This window comes from Mastigoproctus giganteus, chromosome 8 (genome assembly GCF_048544385.1).
Source record: "Mastigoproctus giganteus isolate SK-2022 chromosome 8, ASM4854438v1, whole genome shotgun sequence".
Classification (NCBI taxonomy): Eukaryota; Metazoa; Arthropoda; class Arachnida; order Uropygi; family Thelyphonidae; genus Mastigoproctus; species Mastigoproctus giganteus.
In genome coordinates, this window is record NC_143582.1 from 92,866,542 (window position 1) to 92,894,012 (window position 27,471).

The 27,471-nt window shown below is 34.9% G+C and overlaps 1 protein-coding gene across 2 annotated transcripts in view; it reads left to right on the plus strand.

Annotated features, from left to right (window-relative positions):
* The window catches only part of LOC150081718 (uncharacterized), a 1,674,628-nt gene that overhangs the window by 848,579 nt on the left and 798,578 nt on the right, over window positions 1-27,471 (plus strand). For both annotated transcript variants that reach the window (XM_090378825.1, XM_090378826.1), the window contains 2 exons: window positions 5,416-5,514; window positions 21,209-21,392. In XM_090378825.1, the coding sequence (XP_090234951.1) occupies window positions 5,416-5,514; window positions 21,209-21,392 (283 nt within the window). The remainder of the gene's footprint in view (window positions 1-5,415; window positions 5,515-21,208; window positions 21,393-27,471) is intronic.

Genomic DNA, 27,471 nt, shown 5'->3' on the forward strand with positions numbered 1-27,471 from the left:
AACTTGGGTTACGTAACATAAATAATTAGTAAAAAATAAATAATTAATACTTAACTTGATACGGAAGTTATATAAAGGGATTTCGTAGATAACACTCGATACTGAAACATAAATATAGCGTTATAATTGTGTTGGGATATAAGTTTAGGGTTTTAATTTTGTACTGAAATTGAAATTTTATTGAAATTAAATCGAAATCATGACCCAGAGCAGCAAAGCAAAAGGCTCAAGCTAATGGGAGTGCTGTGGCTCAGGGGAGAACTGAGGGGGGCAGTTGCCCTCTGAATCACAGCCTATTAAAATGCACTACTTGCTTGATGTTTGTGCAGCAGTCGGGTACGGACATGATACTACCATGGGGGATGTCTTTGTGTGTGCGCGATGCAAGGAGTGTAAGGAAATCAGATGACAACTCAGCGTTGTTATGGGCCTATATGAGAGCTTGAAGGACAGGGTGGATGCCCTCGAAGGATTAAAAGTGAGGGGGGCCCATCAAGCTCTCAGCTGCCCACACCAATGCCAGAGCTTGCCCTTGGTCATCACGCAACACAGCGGCAGCCCCCAAGGCAGAATGCGCTGGTCCCAAAGGAACTAGTAGTTGTTGGTGACTCTATTGTCAGGGAAACGGGAAACATGCTTTGTAAAAAGGATAGGTGGAACAGGACCAGGGTATGTCTGCCAGGGGCAAAGGTTGATGATGTTGTAGAGCGGATGTCATCTTTTAAGGGCACAAAAGGTGATATAGTTGTACACGTTGGCACTAATGATATTAAGAGTAGGAGACCGGCGGAATTACTTAACAAGTACAGGTCACTGATTAAAAAAAGCCATGAATTAGGGTTGAATTTGAAAGTGTCTGCGATTCTGCACAGGCACGATAGGAGGGAGTATATGATAAGAGCCCTGTCGATCAATTTGTCCCTGGAAAGATTGTGCAAGGCTCAAGGGGTAGAATTTTTTTCAGCCTGGTCTGTACTTGTTAACAGGAGAGACTGCTTCTACAGGGATGGGATACACTTAAATAGAAAGGGTGCAAGAATGTTTGCTGATGCTATCGAGGCAGTGTTAGGTGGGTCGGAAAACTGCTAGATTGGGGGATACAAGAACTAATAGATTAACAGTAGCCACTGGCAGAGGTGAAAGTGATTCTTGCACTGCTTTTGTTGGAATGAGCCGCAGCCTGGAAAATAAGATGCAGGATATTTCAGAGACTGCTGAGAATCATTGGGGTACAAATAAACACATGGGTTGTGTTAGGGTAGCAAAGAAAAAGAACAGGTGCATGTATACTTGCGTGTACACCAATGCTAGGAGTTTTGTAAATAAATTTGAGGTATTGCTCAAAACATCAAAGGCAGATATTGTGGGGATTTCAGAGACGTGGTGTCACACAGATATAAGGAATGCAGAACTGGAATTTAGGAAGGGAGGAGGGGTTATGCTATTAGTTAAGAAATACATAAAATCCAAAGAAGTGAAGCCAGTCGACATTGCTGGACAGTGCAGTGTCGAGTCAGTTTGGAGTGACATAAGCATTGGGAGATCAAAATTGAGAGTAGGAGTGTGCTATAGGCCTAATGACTCTGATGAGTATAATAAGAAACTGTACAGGGAAATAGAGTGGGCCAGTAAATCAGAGAGTCTTATAATGGGGGATTTTAATTTCCCAGATATTGACTGGAATTTGGGGGCTGGTCACTCATACACTAGCAAAGCTTTTGTGGATTTATTGGATGATTGTTTTCTGCATCAGCATGTTCGGGAGGCAACTAGTGGGAGTAATACTCTTCATTTGATTATCAGTAGAGATTCTTCATGCATTAAGAATCTGCAGGTAAATGAACAACTAGGTGGCAGTGATCACAGTGTGCTGAAGTTGGATTTACTCAAAGAGGCAACTACCATTAGGGGTAAAGGGAAGGGTTATTGCTTTCGTAAAGGCGACTACGATGGACTGAGACAGTATTTAAATTCTATACAGTGGGACCAACTGATGATGTTACCAACAGCAAATTCAAAATGGGAAGCATTCAAAGAACTTATCTTGGAAGCTACTAGGCTTTACATACCAACTAAGAAATATTGTTCAAGGTTTAGGCCTAAGTGGATGTCAGATGAACTAATGAGACATATGGCAGAGGAGAAAAATGCATGGGATGCATACAAATTAACACGTGACACAGAAGCCTATGATAGATACAAGTTGATCTGTAACCAAGTTACAAAGGAGGTTAGGCAGGCAAAGGCAGATTACGAGATATCTTTGTCAAGGGATGCAAAGAAAAACAGCAAAGAGTTCTTTACTTATGTAAACTCTAGAAGGAAGGGGATGAATCAGATTGGTCCACTTGATATCGATGGGTCAACTGTTGATGATCCTGCTCAGGTAGCTAACAAACTAAATGAATATTTTGCATCGACATTCACACATGAGGAGTTATTCAGTGAGGGGAATGCCAGAGGTGTATTCAACTCTGATAGTAAGCTAGAGAATCTTGTAATAACTGAGAGTAAAGTGGAGGAGAAATTGTTGAAGATAAATACAAGAAAGGCACCTGGGGTGGATGGGATCTATCCAGTTATATTAAAGGAGGCAGCAAAGGAAGTAAGCAAACCCTTAGCCATAATTATGAGCGCTTCCTTGGACTCAGGGGAGGTACCCATGGACTGGAGATGGGCAAATGTGACCCCAATTGACAAAGGAGGATCAAAGGCTGACACAAGTAATTATAGACCTGTGAGTTTAACTTCTGTTCCCGGAAAATTAATGGAGGCATTGGTTAAAGAAGCACTGCAGGATCATCTAGACAAGACTTCAGTTATAGCTCAGACACAGCATGGTTTTGTTAAGGGGAAGTCTTGCCTGACCAATTTGATTGGATACTATGATGCAGTCACAAAAGAACTGGATGCAAGGAATAACTTTGATATTATATACTTGTATCTTAGAAAGACTTTTGATACTGTTGCACATGGAGACTGCTGCACAAATTGGAGCAGCGTGGCATTAGAGGCAAATTGCTGCTATGGATAAAGGGGTGGTTGAGGGGGAGAAGACAGAGAGTGGTAATCAATGGACACTGCTCTTTGTGGACTAATGTTATTAGTGGAGTCACTCAGGGTTCAGTATTGGGTCCATTATTGTTTTCTGTATTTATAAATGATATTGATGATGGTATATCAAGCTTAATGTCCAGTTTGCAGGCGATACGAAGGTTGGCAGGGTTGTCAAGGACACTTCTGACACTATGCTACTGCAACAGGATCTGGAAAGGTTGAGCAGATGGGCTGAGAGGTGGCAAATGAAGTTTAACATTGACAAATGTAAAGTACTACATATGGGAAACAGCAACCCCAGAGCAACGTATCAACTCTGTGGTACTACACTGACAGTGGTAGAGAATGAAAGGGACCTGGGGGTGGTTGTGCAGGCAGATATGAAGTTTTCTGAAGAGTGCAGATGGGCTGCAAGAGTAGCTCATGGTATATTGTCGATGATATATAGGAATTTTTTTAGCAGGGATAAGGTGTTATTCCCTTGTATAAGGCAATGGTCAGGCCACACCTAGAGTACTGTATACAGGTCTGGAGGCCTCATTTCAAGAAGGATGTAGAGATGCTTGAAAGAGTACAGAGAAGGGCAACAAGATTAGTGAATGGAACAAAGGGGTGCTCTTACGAAGAAAGGCTTAAGTTTTGCAAATTACAGTGTCTGGAGATTAGGCACCAGCGAGGTGATCTGATAGAGGTGTATAAAGCCTTGAATTGTTTGAGCATGCTCAATGCTGATGGGATTCTTCCTCTTGCTCAGAATAATCACGTGAGAGGGCATAAATTCAAATTGAGGAAAGACAGATGTAGGATAGATGTGAGGAAATTTGCCTTTAGCCAGCAGGTGGTTGGTTGGTGGAACAGACTTCCATCCCTTGTCATGGAAGTTGATAGCCTAAATAAGTTTAAGGCTCAGCTGGACAGTATTTCGAACGAACAGAGGGGTGAAGTGGAAGTGGTTATTTTTTTAATTTTTATTATTATTTGTTTTTTTTTTTTTTTTTTGGCTGATGCTGCATAAGCTTGCTTTCTTGCATCAAATGCCTCTACTAATGCTAATGCTAAAGAACAAGTAACTGGAAAAAGTCACGAATGAGATGGACTGTGGTTGGTCTGTACCTAGATCCAATATAGTTAGGGAAGGAAGCTATGTGGTTGTTTTCCATTAAGGTTATTATTATTTTAAAACCACTCTTATTCCACGTGAAAATTAATACTATAGTTAACTAGGGTGGTTGCCTACTGTAAGGGACCCGAAACATCATATTAATGTATAGTAATGTAGGCAAACAGCCTAATAAACTGTAGTATTAATTTTCACATGGTATTAGAGTGGTTTTAATATAATAATAACCTTTGGCATTCTTCTTAACCAAGTGTTTGTGCTTCAGTCGAGAACGTCTTCAGTCGTTTATCTTTGGAGAGACTAGGTCTCTAATGAGGTCATTGAACTCATCTTAAGTAAATAGCTCTGGCTCTTTGTAAAGTGTGTACTCAGTATCAGCTGAAGTTCTCAAGTATACATTAATCACACCTTCATTTTATTCCATATCATCCTCTAAAGGATCTAGCCCTTACTCTGGAATTATCGGAATTAGCATAATGTTATGTTGAGGGGCTGGTCTCATTGCTGAATCAAGGTTTAGATAAACAATCTTGTACTTATTCTTCTCTGAGAATCTGGTTACATTCACATTGCAAAAGCAACAGTTGCCATCGTGGTCTTTTGGCTCCCTCCATATCTTGGGATTGGAAAACAGCATTGTCTGTTCCTGTAGTTTAACCAATTATATAATTCATTTGAACAAGTGGTGCACGTAATATGCGGTTTCCATGCATTTTTCTAGTCATGTAGAGAACAGCCAAAGTATAGTTGGTAAAAATTTTCTGAATATCCATTTTGATTGTTGCTGTTGTTATTTAGTTATGAAAGACGTGCACACGTACAATTTGTTTAGGTGTTTACGCTTTTGAGGCATGAGGATGAATGTGTTTTAGTAATTCATTGGATCTTCTCTAAAACAATTTATAAGCAAATAATTAAACTTTGAAATAAGGATATTAAAATAATTACATAAATATGATTGTACAAACAATAATAATAAATAAATGATTTTATTCATATACATTCTCTGAAATGGGTGAATAGAATTTAAGTCAGTCTCATCATGTTTACATGATCTGTCTTATCATAAAAATGAGATGCATTAGATGAAAACCAAAAATTGATTTGGAATCAGTGTTGACAAGCATGGCTAATCCACACTTTTTTTTTTAATGCCCTATGAAAAATATGTGTTGACCTGTGTAATTTATATTTGGAATATGTCATAATAATTTTATTTTGTATTTTTTCCCCATCAGCATGGATATACCCCCCTCCATCAGGCAGCTCAGCAGGGTCATACACTTATTATTAATCTGTTGTTAGAACACAAGGCCTCTCCCAATAATGTTACCAATGTAAGTAAAAATTTTTGCAGTTTGTTTTTGATAAATTTATTAAATATTTAATGAAATCAAAGCTCAATTGTTAAAAAATTAGATTCTGTAGAGTTATATGTGATCATAAATTATACAATAAGTAGTAAATGCTTTTACATTTTGTAAGAGATTCAATTGAGACTTCTGTAGAGTTATATGTGATCATAAATTATACAATAAGTATAATTTATGTAAGAGATTCAATTGAGACTAAACATTCATTGCTATACTTTGATATAAAAACACCAAGTACAGAAATATTCTTGTGTTTACCAGGAGTATGGAAAATTACTTAAAATATAAAATTTCTGTGATCATTAATATAATAGAAGTAATCCTGAGGGTCTTGTTCGACAGCTCCACGAAGGTAATGTGAAATACACAACGTACACTTATTAATTTAATTGCAATAAATCCTTTTTACATTTAGGAGGTGCTTAATTATATATGTATGACCTATGTACAAGGGTTATCTCAAAATAATGAACACCGAGCATGCGGTCCTCACTTGATATAACTGCGTGGCCGACTTTTGTCAGGATATTAATTTGACGTTTAACCACAGCATTAGTTTGCTTGAAACAGAATTTCTGCATTGAGTATTTGTGTAGAGACTTTTAAAAATGGATGATGATATTGCTTCAGGTAATATTACAGTTTTGGATCAAAGATCTTTTATCAAAACTTTGTGTGGTCGAATGCTGACACAAATTTATGAATTGTTGATGGAAGTGTGTGGAGAGTCAATAGCAAATTTTAGTGTAATCTCATGGTGGTCTCAAAAGTGTTAATGTCAGACAAGTGTTGAAGACAAGCAATGTTTAGGTAGAGTGAGAACATCTATGGACAACCCATCAGTGGTCATTTTTATCATCATTTTGGGGGACAACAGAATTATGGCCTGTGAAGAAGTAGCCAATGAATCTGGAATACTGAAATCAACTGTTCCCCATATTTTAACTGAATTGTTACTGAACAAAAGATTTCTCCCTGATAGCTCCAACGTTTGCTGTCAGATAAATAATGAACAAATCATAAAGAAATTGGAATGCAGTTATTAGTACATAAGAAAGTGAAGAGTTTTTAAAATGTGTTATTGCCATTGATGAGATTGGGCCCAGATGGTGGGGTAGAGGATTGTAAGGAGGATTGGGCCTGGAAGGCAAGGAATGAGAATGTATTCTATGCCTCATTTTCTCTGAATTGGTCTTGAAATTCCTTTCTGAGGTGAATTTAAAAATATTTCTATTTTCCATGGGACCGTTCCATGTAATAACATTTAACATTGCTGAAATGCACGAGGCAATATATATGAAACTTTTAAACAAATATATCTTACAGTTCCTTTTGGAGGTGGTTTGTGCGAGAACTTTTATTTTTTAATGTAAACCCTATAATAAAGGAATTTGCAAAAAAAAAAAAAAAAGCATTTTTTATGATGATTCTAATTCCTTTCAAATTTCAATTCAGGTAATGTTATTCAGGTGAAGCATTGTAATTGATTTGATAAATAATTTCTGTCATATAAATTAAAGTTTCTTTTCATAAGTGGTGAAGAATCGGTTTTTATTTGTTTTATTGATTTTATTTGTATATATTTTTGACTTTAGGGATGGGATTGGACCGAACATTTATATAGATTGGCTTGGGTCCTATCTCAGGTCCTGGATGAGATGTGAACATGCAATTTGAACCTGAACTGTAGTCACAGTCAGCTCAGTGGAGACATCCATCTTTGCCATACTCCTCTAAATGTCTCCAGCAATAATCATAGGTGAAACAAATGGCCATCATGGCCTACAGTTATTATAGACACTACAATCATGAGACACTTGGATAATCAGAAGTGGAGGTTACTATGCAGCATATCTTCATCAAAAATTATATCCGAGAATTTATCAGAAGCAGCCACAGATGTTTGAAACTGGTGTGCTCCTATTTCATAACAACACACATTAGTCTCTACAGCTTGTTTTCACTGATTACAAGTTGGGAAGCACTATCTGCCTCGATCCCCCTCATAGTCGTGATATGAGTCCTGACAATTATGACCTATTCCACAAGCTCAAGGAACAATTGTGTGGACAAAGATTTTTTTGTGTTCAGAAGTTCAGCCGTGACCCAGTGCACTAGTGCATTTAAATGGCATTCAAAAATTACCTGACATTGGTAAGCTGCCATAAAGCATGAAGGAGACTACGTTAAAGTTTTTAATGTAAATTATGGTATAAAATAAATTGATTTTAATTAACCAGTTTTATGCATTACATTTTGGATAACCCTTGTAATACGTGAAGTGACAGATATTTTTGATATTTTTTTTATCTGAACAGTTAAATTTGTTTTGATTGATTGTTTTTTCATGTGTTTTGTTGTGTGAAGGAGGCAGTATACTATACTGCCTCCTTCCTGTAATAGTTTAATTTTGTTACAAAAATTAAACTATTACAGGATGTAGACAATAAAAACGATAAAACTGTAAACTATGTAGACATGTGCTGCTTTGGATTGGAAGCTTATTTTGTGCTGTTCACCTCTTACTGACATGCACATTTGAACGAGAGACTCCAGGTGTCAAGTTGTGATTAAGCGATTTATAGAGCGTTTATGTGAAGCTATAGTTCTTGTTCAGTTTTAAAAGTTTTTCTTACATTCACATAAACTAATGGTAAACTTAATTTTCCTAAGTAAATTTCAAAAAAAAGAGAAACTACCTTTTTCCATATGAACTAATGCACTAAGTTTTATACTGCTTGGTGTCTCTCTAGTGGCACTAGTTCTGCTTCCCCATGATGGGACCAGAAACCTGGGGAAAGAAATCAACTCTCTCAGGGCTGAATTGAGCAAAGGTGGATAATAACATGTTTCTGCCTTTAGAGCCATTGTATTTAGGACTGGAGACAACTGGCACTAAACATGACTTTTCTCAGCGAAAGAGGTTTGAACACAATCCCTAAAAATGAGATTCTGCTCTTCCTCATTTTGTATTGTCTAAATAGATCACCCTCAGTAAATTATCTCCCTTCCTTGTGCAAAAATGCATTGAGTTTGCCACAGGTTCACCAAAAACAGTAAAGTGGTTCCAGTGTGGTGATCTCCTAGTAGAGAGCAACATTCTGTAAAGCTATTAAATCTGACAGCCTTTGGCCCAATGAAAGTTACTTTCTAAGGAGTAATAACAAAATGGGATTGTTTAACTGTATCAGAGGAGGAAATTGTCCATGAGCTACATGAAATGATTAGAATGATTAGGAAAGATGGTGGTATTTTTCTGACAAGGAGCATTATTCTTACATTTATCTCTCTGAACTTAGCAGCATCCATTAGAGCAGACTATCTCCACTGCTCTGTTTGACTTTATATCCCAAACCCCAATAATGCAATTACCAAACTGTATGTGAAGTGAAGCAGTATGTCCTAACTGTAGGTGAAAGGAACACAACCAATCTGATTTCACTGTCACAACCATTTATTGCCCAAATGGTAAGGGTATATAACCATCCAGCATTTTCTAAGCAAAATTATGATTGCATTATTCCACTCCTTAGGCGTCATGCCTTCCCTAGTGTATTTTGTGAAGAGTCTTGCCAGTTTGTGTGATGTCTCTTCCTCCTAATTTTACCAACTCTACAGTAACTTCATCTTCACCTGGGGCTTTTTGATACTTCATTTTCTTCAATGCATGTTCTACCTCGTCAGGAAGGATATTGGATGTGTTGTATGTGTTGCTAATTTGTGATCCATCTTATCCACTGTTGGCATCATTCCCTTGCTCCTTATATAATACTCTACAATAGTCTTCTGCTATTTGAATAATGCCTTCTTCGCTATTTATAAGTACACCGTCACTATTCTTCAGATTTAGTATCATTTGTCTTTCTGTATTACTGCTCATGACTGCTGATCTAAGTCCTTTGTTTTCCCTTAATGATTGTTTTACTGTTCTTGTGTTAAATCTTATGTCCTCTCTGAGTCTCTTTCTAATGGATTTGCATAACTCAGTATATAATCGCCTCCGTAGCCAGGTGGGAAGGAGCAGCAGTGCGTAGCACACGCTTCTTGATTAGACCGGTGTTCGAGCCCGTCACCACCAAATACGGAGGATGCGGAAATGTCATGGAATGACCACCGCATATCCCGGAGCAATATGGCCTTAGTTGCTAATGCTCCTAAAAACCAAATAACAACATAACTCAGTATACTTAATTTTGTCCTTGTCAGTGTTCATCTTGTTCCTCATTTGTTTTCGGATCATCGTGAAAAGTGTTTCTTGACTAATTTTTTTTCTTTGAATTTTTTTTTTGACTGATAGGTTTTTCAGGCTTTATCACTTTCAGAAAGTTGTATTCCTTGTCGCTATCTTGGTCCTGAAAAGTCTTCCAGTACATACTACTTTTCTACTCCTATGTTATCTCAAAGACCTTCGTATTATTTACTCGTGTCAGTTTTTTTTTCTTTCTTTTCTTATATCTATATCAAGTGTGCATCTTGCCATTCTGTGATCATTTCCAACATTTACCTTGTTCAGGATGGTAACATCGTTAACAATATATCTTCTGTTAGTGGGGATGAAGTCTTCATTAGTTGATAATTCATTTGGATAAATAATGATTCCATGTTCCACTAGTCTTTCACTTTTATTTCTTTTGCCAATTCCAAAATTTCCTATAGTTTCTGTGCTGTTATGGATCTTTCCAACCTCAGCATTGAAGTCCCCCATAATGATAGTGTAGTGAGTTTTCTTTCATCTAGAAGTCTCAATTTTGGTGTACATTTCTTCAACCTCTTCATCATCGTGTCTCGATATTGATGCATATATATCATTATAACCTTTAGTTTGTGGCCCTTAGAAATCCTGAATAGTAGTCTTGCCACCCTTGGTGATGTTCTTTTGAATTCCAAAATGTTGTTTTTATTATCTTTATGGACTAGAAAGCCAACTCCACCTTCACTCTTTTCACTGTTTCCATTGATGTACATCAGATTACTACTTGATAAATTTGTAATTCATTTCTTCACTTCAGCCAAGCCCATGATATTCCAATTCACATTTTCTAATTCCTTTTCCAGTTCCAATATCCTATTTTTACTGATGAGCCATCTTGCATTGCAACGGGCCAAGTTCAGTTTCCATGCATGGCAGCCTGGTTGTACCCAGAGATTCTTTGCACCCTCTGCTTCCACTCTGATCCTCTCACTGCTATAATGAAGATGCTGGGGACTGAGGGCCATTTCTTTCATTGTGTTGTCATAAAGTTCTGGAGGGTTTACTCTTTTTCTCTTCATGTTGACCAGGCATTTTGAAGAGAACCACTCTACACGTTCGTTGCCACCAAAATTATGTAATGGGGCTTACCAATGAGAAGGTGTGCACAAGTGGATTTTAGGGAGACAGGCCAACCGGACTTCTACTAAATCTTCTAAAATAGAAAGATATTGGATCCATTAGTGTTTTAGACTGTGTCTGATAACACAGAATGCCTGTTCACCTCTAAGCCCACAGAAATATAATGTGGAGAACAATGCCAGAAATATAAAGTCAGATATTCAGAGGTGAGAAGTGAAATTATTAAAACAGAGTCAAAGTGTACATATGCCACAGCCACTCAACATTTTCAGTTATTAGGTATTCAAACAAGTGTATCAGTTTCTCCAGACATAACTATCACTAATTGGGCAGGATCCTTTATTTATAATTCCAAGAAAATATTTTCAAACGGACAACTGAACAGTCCAGTAATACTCCCGATTACCATTCCAGATCTTTCTCCAAAGACAGCAAAACCAAAAGTGATGGAAACCATACTCTCCACTGGAATGGATACTAATGAACAGAATGATCCAATGATGGAATTTTAGAACTCCATGTGTGGAAATGAACACCCTTCCCCCTTCTTTTGTAAAAAAGATAAAAAAAAAAAAAAATAGATCAGTACAAGTGGTCTTTATCTAAAGAGCAGTTAGAAACAATGTCCTTACACAAAACCAAATAATGGGAAAGAATCCTTTAATGGAATTTGAAAGACTTTTTCTGAGGCTTTTGAAATGCAAAAGATGATCTTATTGATTGATATGCTCCAGTAGGCATATCCTTCCAGGAAATTTATTCAAATTCACAAGTGTGTCCTACTGTTAAAAATTATAATGTCTTTATATGATAGATAGGAATTTTAATTTTCCAGCCTGGGGAGGAGTGGAAATTCTTATTAGAAACAACATTCTATCCAAACATGTTTTTCTTCAGACTCCTTCAGAAGTAGTGGCAATATGCATTTGTACTTGGTATTACTTTTACATTGACTTCTTATATATCTCCTTCCTAATTTCTCATTCTCTTCAGGTGATCTATAAAATCTAATAGATTGACTGCCATCTCTGTTCTGCTTATATGAGGATTTCAATACTCATCATTCACTGTGAGGATCTTCAACAATCAACAAGAGAGATAAGCTAATAGAATCCCATTTTTCTACAGGATCCAGGACTGCTGTAGACCTTTTAATCTATTCTCCTGCCATATATACTAATATGGATCGGCCAGTTCTTGATAACCCTCTAAACAGTGACCACTTTCTGGTTCTCTGCAAGCTCCAAACACAGGCAAACTTGCCTCCAATGCACATTCTACCAGTTGGAAATTTCTTAGGACATATTTTAATGAATGTGCCACTACATTCAGTTTGATGATAATCCAATCCCAGCCTATTGATAATGTCATTGAACATATTACTAACCAGATTTTATAAGTGGCTACCTCTATAACACAAAATATTTTCCAAGAGAACACAAACACAGCAATTACTGGTAGAATCATTAATGTATGCATACTAAACAAAAAAAAAAAAAATAAATAATAATAATAAATAAATAAAAATAAAGCTTGTGAATTTGTTTCACAAATTCACTACAACTAATAATCTTATCAATTTTAAAAGTTTCAATGCCAACTTCTACCAAATATAAAGCAAAGAAAGATGCTTGGATCAATTTTGTTTCAGTTATTAACAAGAACACAGATACTAGATTCATTTGGAGGAAAAATCAGATATTATTGGCAAATATATGCAGTCCCCAGCCTTGTATATTAAACTGGAAGGAGCAGTAGTTGTCCTCAGAAACAGAAAACACTCTAGATGAATGATTTTCCAATATATTGATTATTTGCTTAAAATTCGAATCTTTTGGCAAATTAAGGAAAGTTAAACAATAAAGCAAACAACTCTGTTAAAATTCTGTAGTGGAATATTTTTAGAAAATACTTACCTGAACTACTTGCTTCACTCAATTGTCCTAGCCTTCCCAAAGCCAAGATAGGATTGCACCTTTCCACACATTTACAAGCTGATTTCACTGACTAGCAGTTTAGGTGCAGGGTCTTGGTAAAAATGATTCATAGGTGACTCATGTGCTTTCTGGAAGATTAAAAGTTGTCAAACAATAATCAGTATGGGTTTCACAAGAATTGGTCCACATTAGACTCGATGATCAAAGTAGAAGCAAACATCCATAATGCTTTCATAAGGATAAAATATCTGGCATGGTTAATCTTGATATTGAGAAAGTTTTTAATACCACCTGGTGATATGGTGTTCTTCAACATCTTTATTCTTTTGGTTTGAGAGGCCAGTTATCCTAATTTATATAGTTTCCTATGCCACAGAACATTTCAAGTTATATATCTGAACAATTTATTTAAATCATTTGATCAAGTGGAGGGTGTACCACAGGATTTCATCCTTAGTGCCATTCTCAATACAATTGAATCATGCATAAAATATGACCTCATCTTTTATGTATGATTCAACAAAATCACATGAGTCACAAACTCTGAATACCATTGAACCTTCAGCTTTCCATGGTCAAAATAGAACCATGTGCACTACAGAATGGTTGGTTCCTATCAGAAAAGAAATCCACTACAATCCCCTTCTAATGCAAACTACACCCATATCCAGAAATATATTGAAAAAAAAAAAAAAAAAAAAAAAAATTTGAGTGCTCTTACTACAACTTTGATTTATTGGGCTTATATTTCGATAATAAACTTAATTTTGCTACTCATAGCTTACTTTTGGACGGTTTGTCAAAAAAATTTGAAAATCCAAAGAGCCATCTCCTCTATGTCATGGGGTGCTAATGGAAGCTCTCTTACATAGTGGGACCATAATCTAAGCCTAACTGAACTAAGATTCAGTACAACTTTAATTCGATCCCACTTGGATTATGGATTACTAATCTGTGACTCTGCAAGGTAAACCTCTTTATTTTGTCTGATCAGCATCCAGCATAGTGCTCTTAGGATAGCTATGGAAGCCTTCAGAACATATCTGGTTCACAGACAAATGAACTTCCCTCTCCATCTCAGGAGAAGAACCTTGTTATGCAATTCAAATTAAAAGTATTCCCTTTCATCCCATCTGGGGGTCCTGCTTGATTCTCAATATGTCATGCTGTACCACACTAAACCTAATGAAAAATGCCCTGTAAGTGTTAAAATTGTGCATGAGCTCCTTCAATTAGAGGAGTTCATGTTTGGACACTGGCTTCCATTATATCCTCCAAACTGTTGCTACTCTGGAACCTCCCTGGGCTCTGTTCTCACCTCTTTGTGGTGATTTTTTTTCTGTGATGGGGAAAATTCTCCCTAGAAAACAACTATCTTCAGCAATTACATAAAACACAACCATTGGAAAACTCAGTGTAGGTTCTGGCAGCAGTTTTCTCCACCTTCTTGGTGGACGTCTCTCTTCCTACAGAATGCAGAATTGTGTGTAATAAAACTAGCCCTAGCCCAGATAACATAAAAAGTGACTGTTTCATCTAAGCTGATATACAAGTGCAGGTCAAGTAAAGCACTATAAGCTGTTACATTTTTATTATTTGAGATATTGTAACCATAAAAAGAGACACATAGGGTGTCCCTTTTGGATGTCCCTGATTTTAAATGTCCCACAAAAGAAAACCCGGTGCACTAGGAAATGTCAATAACTTTTATTTCGAAAGAAAGCTCAAACAGTTTATAATAAAAAAAATATATCAGACTTCTACATGAACTCCTTTGATGCAGCAAAGGATGTCCAAATGATACTCAGTTTCACACCAGGTTCACTCCAACATCTGCACTGATGGTGGCAATTGCTTTCACGATGCGGGTATATCAATCCAACTGTCTGTAATGTGTCATTCAGAGCAGTGAGGTGCTCCATCTTGCTGAAAGATTACATTGGGCTCTAGGTGTGTAATCTGAAGAAATGCATATTGTTCCAGCACGATTGTGATTCTTGTAACGGTATCTTCCAAGAAGAAGAAAAGAAGAATGGTCTGATAATCACATCCTTTATAAGACCATGCAATACATTCACTTTTGGAGCATCTTGAATTGTACTCTGGTTACAGTGTGTGCTTTCAGAATCCCATATTCGAACATTGTGTTGGTCAACTTTTCCTGAAATTTGAAAGTGTTTCCTTTTCGGATCAGTAGCAAAGTTTTGTTGCTGTGGTTTGACACTTGACTTAATTTCTTGAACCATTTTTAGTTAGGAACCACTAAACCATTTTCAGTTTCACGTACAAACACAGCTGCTTGTTTACGCCCTGTGCAAAGTTGCACGGGGCATGTTTAATTCCCTTGATGCACTCCTGATTGATTTCAGCAGGCTACAAACAAAGGCAGCATGTATATCTTCATCTCGCTCTTCTGAGATGCTCTGACAACCTCCTCCACGTTGCTTATGCATGCTACCGATGTTCAAAAATGTCCTGTACCATCTCCGTATAGACTTTGGATTAGGTGCATCTTTATTGAACACCAATCACAAATGCATTTAAACCATGACAACAGAGTTGCCTCTCTGTAAACCACATCACTGCCTGCACTTTCTTGCACTGTTGCCATTTTCCCACAAATTAGAGCAAAGCTACAGCCTCAGTCACAGCATGTTTCAAAACATCAACAATGAAACTTGACTATATATATATGGCTTCCAATATTGCCATATGTACAATACATGAATTTTAACCAACTTTTAAAATCAGGGATGTTCAAGAGGAACACCCTGTACATATAAACAATCTTTCAACTTTGTGAAAATATCACTCAATGTAAGAACCGCCACACTCACTTAATTTTCTCTAGTGTTCTTTCCAGGTAGTGAATGGACTTTGGTAAAAATCAGGAGACTGACACTTACACCTGTGTGTGTGTGTGTGTGTGTGTGTGTGTGTGTGTGTGTGTGTGTGTGTGTGTGTGTGTGTGTAATGGGATGAGGTCAGGGCTTATGGGGTGGGTGAGGAATTATTCTCCACCTCAGCTGGGCAATCTTTGACAGTGTTGTTTGTGCTGTGCTGTGCTCAGCCTTGTGTTATCCTGATGAGACTTGTTGTCCTGCTGATTCAGTTCAAGCCTTTTGGTTTTCAGAGCTCGATTAGGCTTTTGCAGGGACAAGCAGTATCATTCTTTGTTGATGGTTGTTCCACTTTCCAAGAAATCAATACAAATGATACCATTTTGATCCAAGAAGAATGTGGCCATAAGTTTTGTTGATGATTTGGAAAGTTTTGGCATTTTGTTTACAGGTGATATCAGATGTGCACTTTCATGCACTGTCATTTGGTTTGTGGGTCATAATGGAATAGCCATGTTTCATCACGTGTCAGTTGTTGATCTTCTGGCTCTTGGTTTGTCCTTGATGTCAAAGTTATCTTCTCGAAATTGTTGAAGCCACCTTTGGACATTTCTTTAATCAATTGTCTGCTGCTCATAGACTGCTAGGAGTTTTTGATGGATTTTTATGGATATGTTGCAAACCAATCAGCCACATAACCATCAAAATTTGAACAGGAACTCCATCACACACTGTTGCTGGATATGGTTATCACTTTCTCCATCCATATCTTTAGATCTAAAAAGACCAGAAAAATGATATTAGGTGTGTTAATGGGAAATTGGTAGTACAATGAGTATACATCATGAATTCTCTCCACTTAATTGTGCACATGTGAGTAATTGTGCATTATTTATTATATAACATAATTAATTAATATCACACACACACACACACGCGCGCGCGCGCTGTGTCCTTGAAACTCATTGTCAATATTTTTTTGAGGGAATGGTTCATTAAAATACAAGAAGAAAAGTTCACACTCAATTTGAAGTAGGAGCAATGAGTTGATTTAGTGTTAAACAGATTAGTGATGTCATTTCTGATTCTAGTGTTTCCTGAACATCACAAAGTGGGGGTATGCAAATCAGATTGTTGCACAAAACAAAATGTCATGTAAAAGCATAATTTTCTGGACAACATCTATGCCAAAAATTTTACTAATTACTTGCCCGATTTAGCTGAAGTTTACTTAAATTTTCCAAATGCACTTTTTAATAATAAAAAAATGTTAATTTTATGATTAACATGTTTTATTTAAATTAGAGAAACACTTGTAAAAAAACTATGTTAGGCTGCTGTACCATGGTTTAAATCACTGTGATACATGACAAGTATTAAATCATTTCTCAAGTATAAAGTTATAGAATTCTTATAGTACCGTGATAATAGACTAATATAAAAATAGCGAAATGCTTAAAGTGCGGTACTCACCTTGAATATAATCTGCAATAGTTTTATGAAAAGACTGATGGCTAAATATAAGGTGGAATGGTTAAGTTAATGCATTAAGGTGGGATGAGATTTAATTTAACGGAATTTTAAAATAAGCACAAGGAAGCAGAAGTGCACTACTCCGTCCCTGGTTGTCATAAAGTAGAAAGTAGTTGATCTGTAACATAAAAGAATTGATAATGCTAATAGTCATGATGACAGACTTTCGTTAAGTTATAACGTCTTCAGTTGGCGGTGTTAAGTTTGTGGGTCATAGTGCTGTATTTTAAGGAATTTTCTATACTCTCGTGGAATTTTCTATACACGTGGGAATATAGGATGATGTTCTAAACTAGAATATCATCCTGAAAAATGCCAATTAATACACCAAACCAATAGCATAATAAACTCCAAACTTTCCTCCCAATCTGATGTTAAAAAGCAACAACTCCTAGATATACAAAAATTAAGCAAAATATCAGATGTTATTATACAAAAAGCGGATAAAATTTTAGCCGACCAAAACACACATAAAATTGATAACAATCATAATATCAAAAAACTTAAAAATAAACTAGATTTAATCTTAAGAAAACTCAGACAAAATAAAGAAATCAATTTATACACACTGCAACAGATAGGAATCCACAACAACATCCTTCCTCACATGTTTGCCATCACCAAACTACACAAACCTGGCCACCCATTAAGACCAATTATCTCTTTCAGTAAGTCAGCTTTTGCAAACCTATCCACCTACTTAGTTAAAATTATATCCCCTCTTACCAGATTCTCAGAATTCAAAATCAGCAACACCAATCAGGCCTTTCAGAAAATAAGCAATACTACAATTTCTGATGGAGGTATCATTTGACGTAATATCTCTGTATACTAACGTGCATATCCCATACACTTTACAGGCTTTACGGAAATTCTTAACAACAGATAACACTTTGACAAAACGTACCTCTCTTTCCATTAATAACATCCTTGAACTCACTTCACTTTTACTAGATGCTCGATATTTCAGATTCAATAATAAAATTTTCCAACAAATATTTGGTTTACCCATGGGTTTAGGTATTTCTGTCCCCCTGTCAGAAATTTACCTAGCCACAATAGAGAACCAAATCTTACAACCCTTCCCTCCAGAAATAAAATTATACACCCGTTATGCTGATGATATACTCATAATAGGCAATAGGTCCACTATAGACAATCTCTTTTTAAAATTTAATTCAACACATGATAGGTTAAAACTCACTCTTGAAATTGAAACCAACAACCAAATAAATTTTTTCAACCTCACTGTTTACAAAACAGGTACCAAACTAGGTACAAAGATTTTCAGAAAAAATACACATACAGGCAAATACCTACATTTTGCTTCGCACCACCCCCTCTGCACAAAAAAAGCGGTTTTATACAATCAAATACATAATGCCCTCAATTATAGCACCTCACAAAATGACTTAACTAATGAACTTCAATACCTCACGGAAAAATTTACAGCTAGGAACGACCCAACCCAACTCATTCGACACACTATTTCCACCACCAAAAGTAAAATTAACAATCAACCAAAACCCACCACCAACGCAAATATACGCATCATCCTCCCATACCATAATTAACTTGCGGGATAATTCCGCCGTGTGTTTACAGGTACTGATATTTCCCTTATTTTTTCAGCTTATAATAAACTCGGATCCTTATTCAACACTTACAAAGATACACACAAATACCCAACCAACGATTTGAACAATATAATTTACTTGATTAAATGTCGACCAAACTGTGATGCCTGTTATATTGGTAGTACTACTACCAAGTTTGGTTCTACCAAAACCTCCAACACTTGCGCATACTACCATTATAATAGTCTTAGATCGGGACAAGCTAGTACAGAACTCACAATTCATGCTCAAACCCACAATCACACTCCTTTAATTAACTTCGCTATCACCATTATAAGACTTAAAACCAGCCACAAAATTCTTCAATATGAAGCCTTCATTATCGAATGGTTTCGACACAATACTAATCTCAACATCCTAAACGCAAAACTTCCTTTTCACCTTTCCTCGGCTTGAAATCTCTCACATCTGAGATTCCCACGTGTCCCAAAGAGTATCACGAGAGTATAGAAAATTCCTTAAAATACAGCATGCGTTACTTCTCATTTAACACCGCCAACTGAAGACGTTATAACTTAACGAAAGTCTGTCGTCACAACTATTGGCAATATCAATTCTTTTATGTTCCAGATTAACTATTTTCTACTTTATGACAACCAGGGACGAAGTAGTGTACTTCTGCTTCCTTGCGCTTATTTTAAAATTCTGTTAAATTAAATCTCATCCCACCTTAATGCATTAACTTAACCATTCCACCTTATATTTAGCCATCAGTCTTTTCATAAAGCTATTGCAGATTATATTCAAGGTGAGTACTGCACTTTAAGCATTTTGCTATTTTTATATGAAAGAGGATGTGTAATAGAGCATATGCTCATTAACAATGACCTCTCTCTCTCTCTCTCTTCTAAATATGGGAACTAACACCTTTTTCCGTATGCCTACCCATACAATTTTTGCTTTTGATCTTTCTATATGCTCCCCTTCTCTCCTTCCTTCAGTTACTTGAAAGAGAATCTGTACAGAATGGATTACTTCTGTGTCTGCTGGGTGGTTAGTTCATTTTTCTGCTCTTGCTGAGCCTTGGCTATGACATCTATTTCTGTGTCTTCAATTGTTTTTTCCCTGATTTTTGTCGATTCTTTTCAACACAGAAACAGACAGCAACTGCACTGCACAGAATATCTTTTGAATGATAGTTCTAGATTAGTTTTAACAAAATTAAATAAATTTACCTCCATTACTACTCTGCAAAATGGTATTCCAGTATCCAAATGGTGAAGAGAGAATAAACTTCCTACCTTGATAACACTAGCCAACAAAAAATATTTTTTGTCATACCTCTGCAATGAAAATATGTGATTCTGGAGGAAATAAATGCACTGATTCTGAAAATCGCCATAAAAAGTTTCTATCACATCTACATCAAAAGGTGTACCAACGCTTATTGTCAAAATAAAGGGATATATATGTATAATAATTCAAGTTTGTAATAAAAGTGTAAAAAAAAAATTATACATTCTATTATATGTTCGGAGGATGGATTTACAACCCTGAGAACATGTCACAATCAGTTAATACTTGGAAAACCTCGGCACAGCCTACAAAAATTCTCACCAAAAACGCTAATTGTGCTCTCTTTAAATTGTAAATTTGATGCATTGGAATTTGAACCTAAGAACCATAGGTAAAATAAATCACTATATCATAATTACAGGCATATTGGCATATTTTGGTAAATGTAACTCCCTCTATATTTAATAACTGTGAAGTGATGTAAAACTATCGTGGTGATTTTCGAAATCTACACATAAAAATTGGTTAAAAACAATATTTAAGTTCTTGGATGTAAAAATCATGTCGGCTAGTGTAATTTGATCACCGTGTTGTACTGTAGGGTTTCTTGGGGATATTTTTCTGTATAAATTCAGTTGCAGCTGACTTTCTCTTGCTTCTTCCAAAGTCAGATGATACCTGTGTGCTAGTGCAGCTTTGTAATAAAAATAAAATATGGCCCAAAAAGAGGCAGTATTTGTTATAAGAATTGAATTATTCCACTTCAAATCATTTTAAATCATTTTTCTAATGATTTAAAATGTTAATAAAACTGAACTAAACAAAACTACTTTTTGTTTATTGTTCTTAATAGCTTTAAAAAAAAAAAAAAAAGACATCCTGAAGTGGCTATTCTTGAGTAATTAAAGGTATAAGGACTTACGGTATTATGAAAATTTTTTACTTTTTTTTTTTTTACATGGAAACTGGTCCTCTTAATTGTGTCACATAATTATAAAACATATTTTTTTTATTAATTTTACTGTTGCATTTTAAAGTGCAGTTTAAGAGTTGGAGTTTATACTCCAAATAAATTTCAAATTTATTATACATATGTGTGTGTATTTATCAAATTAATTAATAATTTGTGTGTTTCTTAAATAGCAAGGGCAGACTGCATTATCTATTGCTCAAAGGTTGGGATATATATCTGTAGTTGAAACTTTAAAAATTGTCACTGAGACTGTGGTTACCACAACCACAACAACTGTTACCGAAGAAAAATATAAAGTTGTAGCTCCTGAAACTATGCAAGAAACATTCATGAGTGATTCTGAAGATGAAGGAGGTATGTTTTATAGTTCTGAAGCATATTTTCTTATATCATTAATTTTTTTATTTATTTTATCTTTGTAGAAAATGTGCTTTTTTTTTTTTTTTTTTGTTTTCACAAGGTAAACAAAATGATTTTTCATTCTTGCATTTTTGAGTTTAGTGCACTAATTATATGAAACACTGTATTTTAATTTTACCAATTTCATCCAAAATTATACACATAAATATAATGATTTAAGTTTAATCATCATTAAGTAACTTAAACTCTATGAACAGGTAACAGGTAGGGTTTGTTAGCTTTGTGATAGCGAAGCACATCAGTAACATAAACCTTTTCTATTCTGGCAATGAAAATTAGCAGAAAATGAATAACAAATCCTCCTTCAATATTCCTTCTTAATTCATTTCTTGTCATTTTGTTATTGCTAAAACTGCAAAAAGTGGAATGAATTGTGTATCCACTTTCAGCAAATTAATATTTTTCCTAATACTGAATTAATATGTTTTGTGGCATATGGGAAACACTTCACTCCAGGTAAATAATATATATTTATTAAATTTAAAGGTCTAAACAGTAACAGTAGAAAACTGAAATTGAAATTGGTGAAATAATGAGCACTTCATCTTGCTTGGTGCATAATCTTCCTTTAATTTCTTAAAGAATTCTCAGATATTTTGTGGTACTTCCTGTACCACTTCAGTGACTATAAAGACAGCAGGACTGGTAAATTTTGTTGACTTCATTTACATATAGTTTTAATTTGACTACAGATTTCTTACTGGTTAATATTTAGCCTTTATTAATCATATGCATAATAGATCTCAATTAATCAACAGATAGCTGTTAGTAAACATCAGCTAAAGATTAATTTCAGCAGTTTAAATAATTTTTAAATCAGTTAATAATTTAGTTAATAAGATTAAAATTTAATACAATTGAACTTAAGTAAATCGATAGCCATGAATACTTACATTCCTGTAATGCTGTCCTTGTGACCCTATCAGCCTCACATACCAAGACATTGGTTTAAAATTAATTATATTTTATTTTTCTGTACTATACTCTCAAACTAAGATTTGAATCAAAACACCAGTTAAGGTCTCCTGGGGGTCAATCCGAGTTTGTACCTGAGGGTGAGGATATTGACAGGGAGAATAGGGATTTGGATGTCATAGGATTAGACATCTGTTCGGTGGCTAATTTTTGTGAGTGTCTTAATTGTGTGGTTGCATTCAAGATTATGTTAAAAGGGAGATGGGGTTCTTTATTCGAGGCATAATTATAATTTTGATTTTTAAAATATGCATGTGGTTAATATCTATCTGCATGCTTTTGTTTCAGTTAATATTGTTGGTTATGCCAGTAATGAAGGATTCTTTGTACAGTCTGTGTACAAAGAATCCTTCATTACTACTGTATAATTTAAAGTTATACTATAGTGTAAATTTTCTTTTGTTGTTGTTTAGATCTTTTCAGTTTAATGAATATTTGTTATTCACACAACAATGAAGTGTTTCTCTTGAAATCCTCCATTAGTAATATTTTGATATTAAACTCTTCCCTTCATTATGTAGAAGTGCATTGAAGGTGAAATGTATTAATTTTTTTATACATGAGGTGTTCACTAATGACATTCCACCACATTATAAAAAAAAAACTAAAAGAGAGAGAGAGAATAAGCTATCCTAATGAAAAGTAACTCCGCTTTGGTTCAACTCTTGAAGATTACTACTTTATTCTGCGCATGAGCCACTGATTATCCATTTGTGAAAATGCCATCTCAACCTGTGATTATTATTCAAGAAATTATCACTGAATAATAATTTGTGATTATTATTCAGTATAAATTTAGGCATAACCTTGCATTATGATTTTTTTTCCCCTTCAGGACTTTCTATGAAGGTTAGAAAATTATCCATCTCTACAACCAGATAGAAGTTTGTTTCAAAAATCAATAACTCTGGCTGAAAGCAAATTTTCGCACATCTGTCCTACAATCACCTTTTTCCAGTTTAAATTTACTTACCTTGTATGTTGTCCAAGAGAGAGAGAGAATAAACAATGTCATCAGCATTTGGTTTATCCAATCCATTTAAAGCCTTAAGCATTCCATTCAGATAGGAACCTTGTAAGTGCCAAGTTTCCAGACACTGCAATTTGCAGAACTGAAATCTTTTATGTGAGAGTATCCTTTTGTGTTCTTGAGTAACCTTGTTGCTCTTTTCTGCTCCTGTTCCAACCGATCTGCATCCTCCCTAAAATGTGGCTTTTAGACCTATATGCAGTACTCAAGATGTGGCATAACCACTGCCTTATACAATGAGATAATCACTGCCGATAGAGTTTTTCTATATCACAGACAGAACACTGTAAGCTGTTCTAGCAGCCTGTATGCATTGTTCAGAGAATTTCACGATAGACTGTAATATTACCCGCACCCAGGTATTTTTCATTCTCCACTGTTTTGAGTTTGATACAACTGAAATGGTGTGTTATTCTGGGATTGTTGCTACCCACATGCAGTATCTTACATTTATTAACATTGACACTTGCCAGCACATCTACCTAATGTATGCCTTGTTTGGATTTTCTTGTTCCTGTCAACAACCACCTTGCTAGCCTTTCTGTTATCAGCAAATTTAAACTTCAGTATGCATCTCTAGTATTTTTATTTATTTAATTTTATAAATAATATTAAATTTATATAATAGTATATTAGTATTTTTAATATTTATTAATTGAGTATCCCGATGACCCAGAGAGCTATGCTGGCGGTAGATAGACTACCGGTAGGGCCACCCTAGCCAGACAGGTCAAAGGGTAGGGATCAGATGAAGAGTAACATACTGGTCCTCCAGGTTGGGGGTTGTGCGGGAGGCTGGTTCCCTCCTCATCTAAAAAAAATAAAAACTCAAAGCTCAGAGGAAAACCGAACGGACAAAGGGATACAACTCGGACTGGAAAAAGGAAATGAAAAGGAATAACGGACATTTTAAATATTGCAACATGGAACATAAGAGGAGGATTAGGATATAAATAAGTCAAACTACTTAAACATTTAAAACAGAAGAAAGTAAATATAGCAGTAATAACAGAAACAAAGAAAAAATTAAAAGGTATGAAAGATTATGATTCTTATACAATGATATATATATACAGTGGAGTAGATCAAAAGGAAAGAGCTAGTGGAGGGGTAGCAATATTAATAGATCGGAAATGGAAAACCAAAATACAGAGCCACACATTTATGAATAATAGAACAGAAACAGTAAGATTTAAATTAGACAGAGGTTATTTATGTATAATTGGAATTTATGCTCCAGAAGATGGAAAAGAGGAAGAAGCAGATAAATTTTATTTAGAGTTACAAAAAAAAAACTAGATAAGAATATAAAAAAGGACCATGTAGTTATTTTGGGAGATTATAATGCTCGGGTAGGGAATAAGTCAATAAAAAATATTATGGGATGTTATGGAGAAATTAAAGTAAATGGAAATGGATATAAATTAAAAGATTTTGCAACATTTAATAATTTAAAGATAACAAATACATTTTTTAGAAAACGTGATATACATAAATATACATGGTCGGCAAGAGGTACACAATCAATAATAGACTATGTAATAGTAAATCAAAAATTAGCAAAACAGTGTTGAGATACTAGGGTGTTTAGAGGATATGATATTAATTCAGATCATTTTTTAATGGCTTCAAAAATAGAGTTATGGGCTAAATGGAAGAAGAGAAAAGCTATTAAACAGGGGAAGGAGGAGTTGGGTTATGAAGTATATCTACTTCAAGAAGAAAGTATACAAAATTTATATGAAAAAAGGATTAAAGACGAAATAAGTAAAACAATGGAGAGAGAACAAATAGAAGAAGAATGGGATAATATACGAAATATAATTCAAAAGATAGCAAAAGAGACACTAGGACAATTCAGGAAAAATTAAAAGAAGAGGGGGGTAAAGATATGGAATGAAGAAATAGCTAAAGCAATACAAGATAAAAAGATAAATATCTTAAATATATACAAAACAGGAGAAGTGAGAATGAAGAAATATATAAACAAGAACACAGTAAAACTAAAGATATAATAAGGAAGGCTAAAGCAGAGTCATGGGATAGATTTGTAAGCACAATAGATTTTATTATAACACGATCATGGAAGACAAAATTTGGCATATAAAATGATGAAACACTTAGCATTAGTAGAGGCATATGATGCAAGAAAGCAAGCTTATGCAAGCTTATGAAATATTAATAGAAGAACAGGCAGGATTCAGAAAAGGAAGATCATGTACAGATAATATATTTATATTAAAACAAATAATATAAAAACGAAAAGAGTTTAATTTAGAAACGCATTTAACATTTATAGATTATGAAAAAGCATTTGATCAAGTAAACAGATGAAAACTATGGGACATATTGACTAATAAAGGATACCCAAAGCATCTTACAAAAATAATACAGAGTTTTTATCAAGGAACAAAAATAGTAATAGATACACGTAAAAAATTAACAGAAGAAAGTATAATAAATCAAGGAGTTAGACAGAGATGTAGCTTGTCACCAATGCTGTTTAACATATATATCGAGGATATGATATGTAAATGGAAAGAATAAATTAATACAGGTATATATTTAAATACAAAGAATAGGATTAATACAGGTATATATTTAAATACAAAGAATAGGATTAATACACTGTTATTTGCAGATGATCAAGTAATTATTTAAGATAGTGAAGATAATTTACAAAGAGCAGTATTTAAATTAAACCAAATAACAGAAAAATATAAAGTTAAAATATCAATGATGAAAACTAGAACAATGGCTTTTAAAGGAAAAAATATGGTGAGAAAAAAAATAATTATAGACAATAAAATATTAGAACAAGTAAAACATTTTAAATATCTAGGATGTGATATAACATATGATGTTGAAGAAGATATGAATCAGAAATTGACAAAATTTTGAAATATATGTGCAACAATAAAAAGAACTCTGGCTAAGAAAACAAGGAAAGAAAAACAATTGAAATTTTACAAAGTAATGGCAATACCAATACTTCTTTATGGTTCTGAAACATGGATACCGAAACAAAGACATTAATAGAATACAAGCTGCAGAAATGAAATTTTTAAGATATGTTAAAGGATGTACAAAATTAGATAAAATGCCAAACGTAAATATTAGAAAGGAATTAAAGATTTATTCAATTAATGGAAAAATTATAGAATATATACAAAGATGGAAAGAACGTGTAGAAAGAATGGAAGATAATAATTCCCTAAATTAGCTTATACATATAGAGCAAAAGGAAAAAGAGACAGACAGAGAAAGACTAAAGAAAAGATGGGCAGACCTCGTCGAGATTGGTAAAGGCGGATCCCCTAATCCAGTGGTCTCAAACTGGTGGCCCGCAGGCCGCATCCAGCCCCCCGAAGCAATTTTACATGGTCCGCAAATACATTTCAATTATGTATTTGTTGTAAATACGGTGCTTATATTCACTCTCATTTTGTTAAAAAAAAATTCCAGCCCGTTAGCTGCTTTCAGATCGTGCATTCGGCCTGCATGCAATTTGAGTTTCAGACCACTGCCCTAATCCATGAAGGAAGGTAAGATAAGATAAGAATATTTATTAATGTCATTAATAAATATTAAAAATAGTAAGGTACCTAATACTGAACCATGAAGGACTCCACTCATAACATTAGCCCTTGCATAAAATTGACCATTAATAAACACTGTTTATTAAACATTCTTCATGTTTAATAAATTCTTCATTAATAAACATTCTTCATGCATTAAGAATCTGCAGGTAAAGGAACCACTAGGTGGCAGTGATCACAGTGTGTTGAAGTGGGATTTACTCAAAGAGGTAACTACCATTAGGGGTAAAGGGAAGGGTTTTTGCTTTGGTAAAGGTGACTACGGTGGTCTGAGACAGTATTTAAATTCCATATGGAACCAACTGATGATGTTACCAACAGCAAATTCAAAATGGGAAGAATTCAAAGAAATAATCTTGGAAGCTACTAAGCTTTTCATACCAACTAAGAAATATTGTTCAAGATTTCG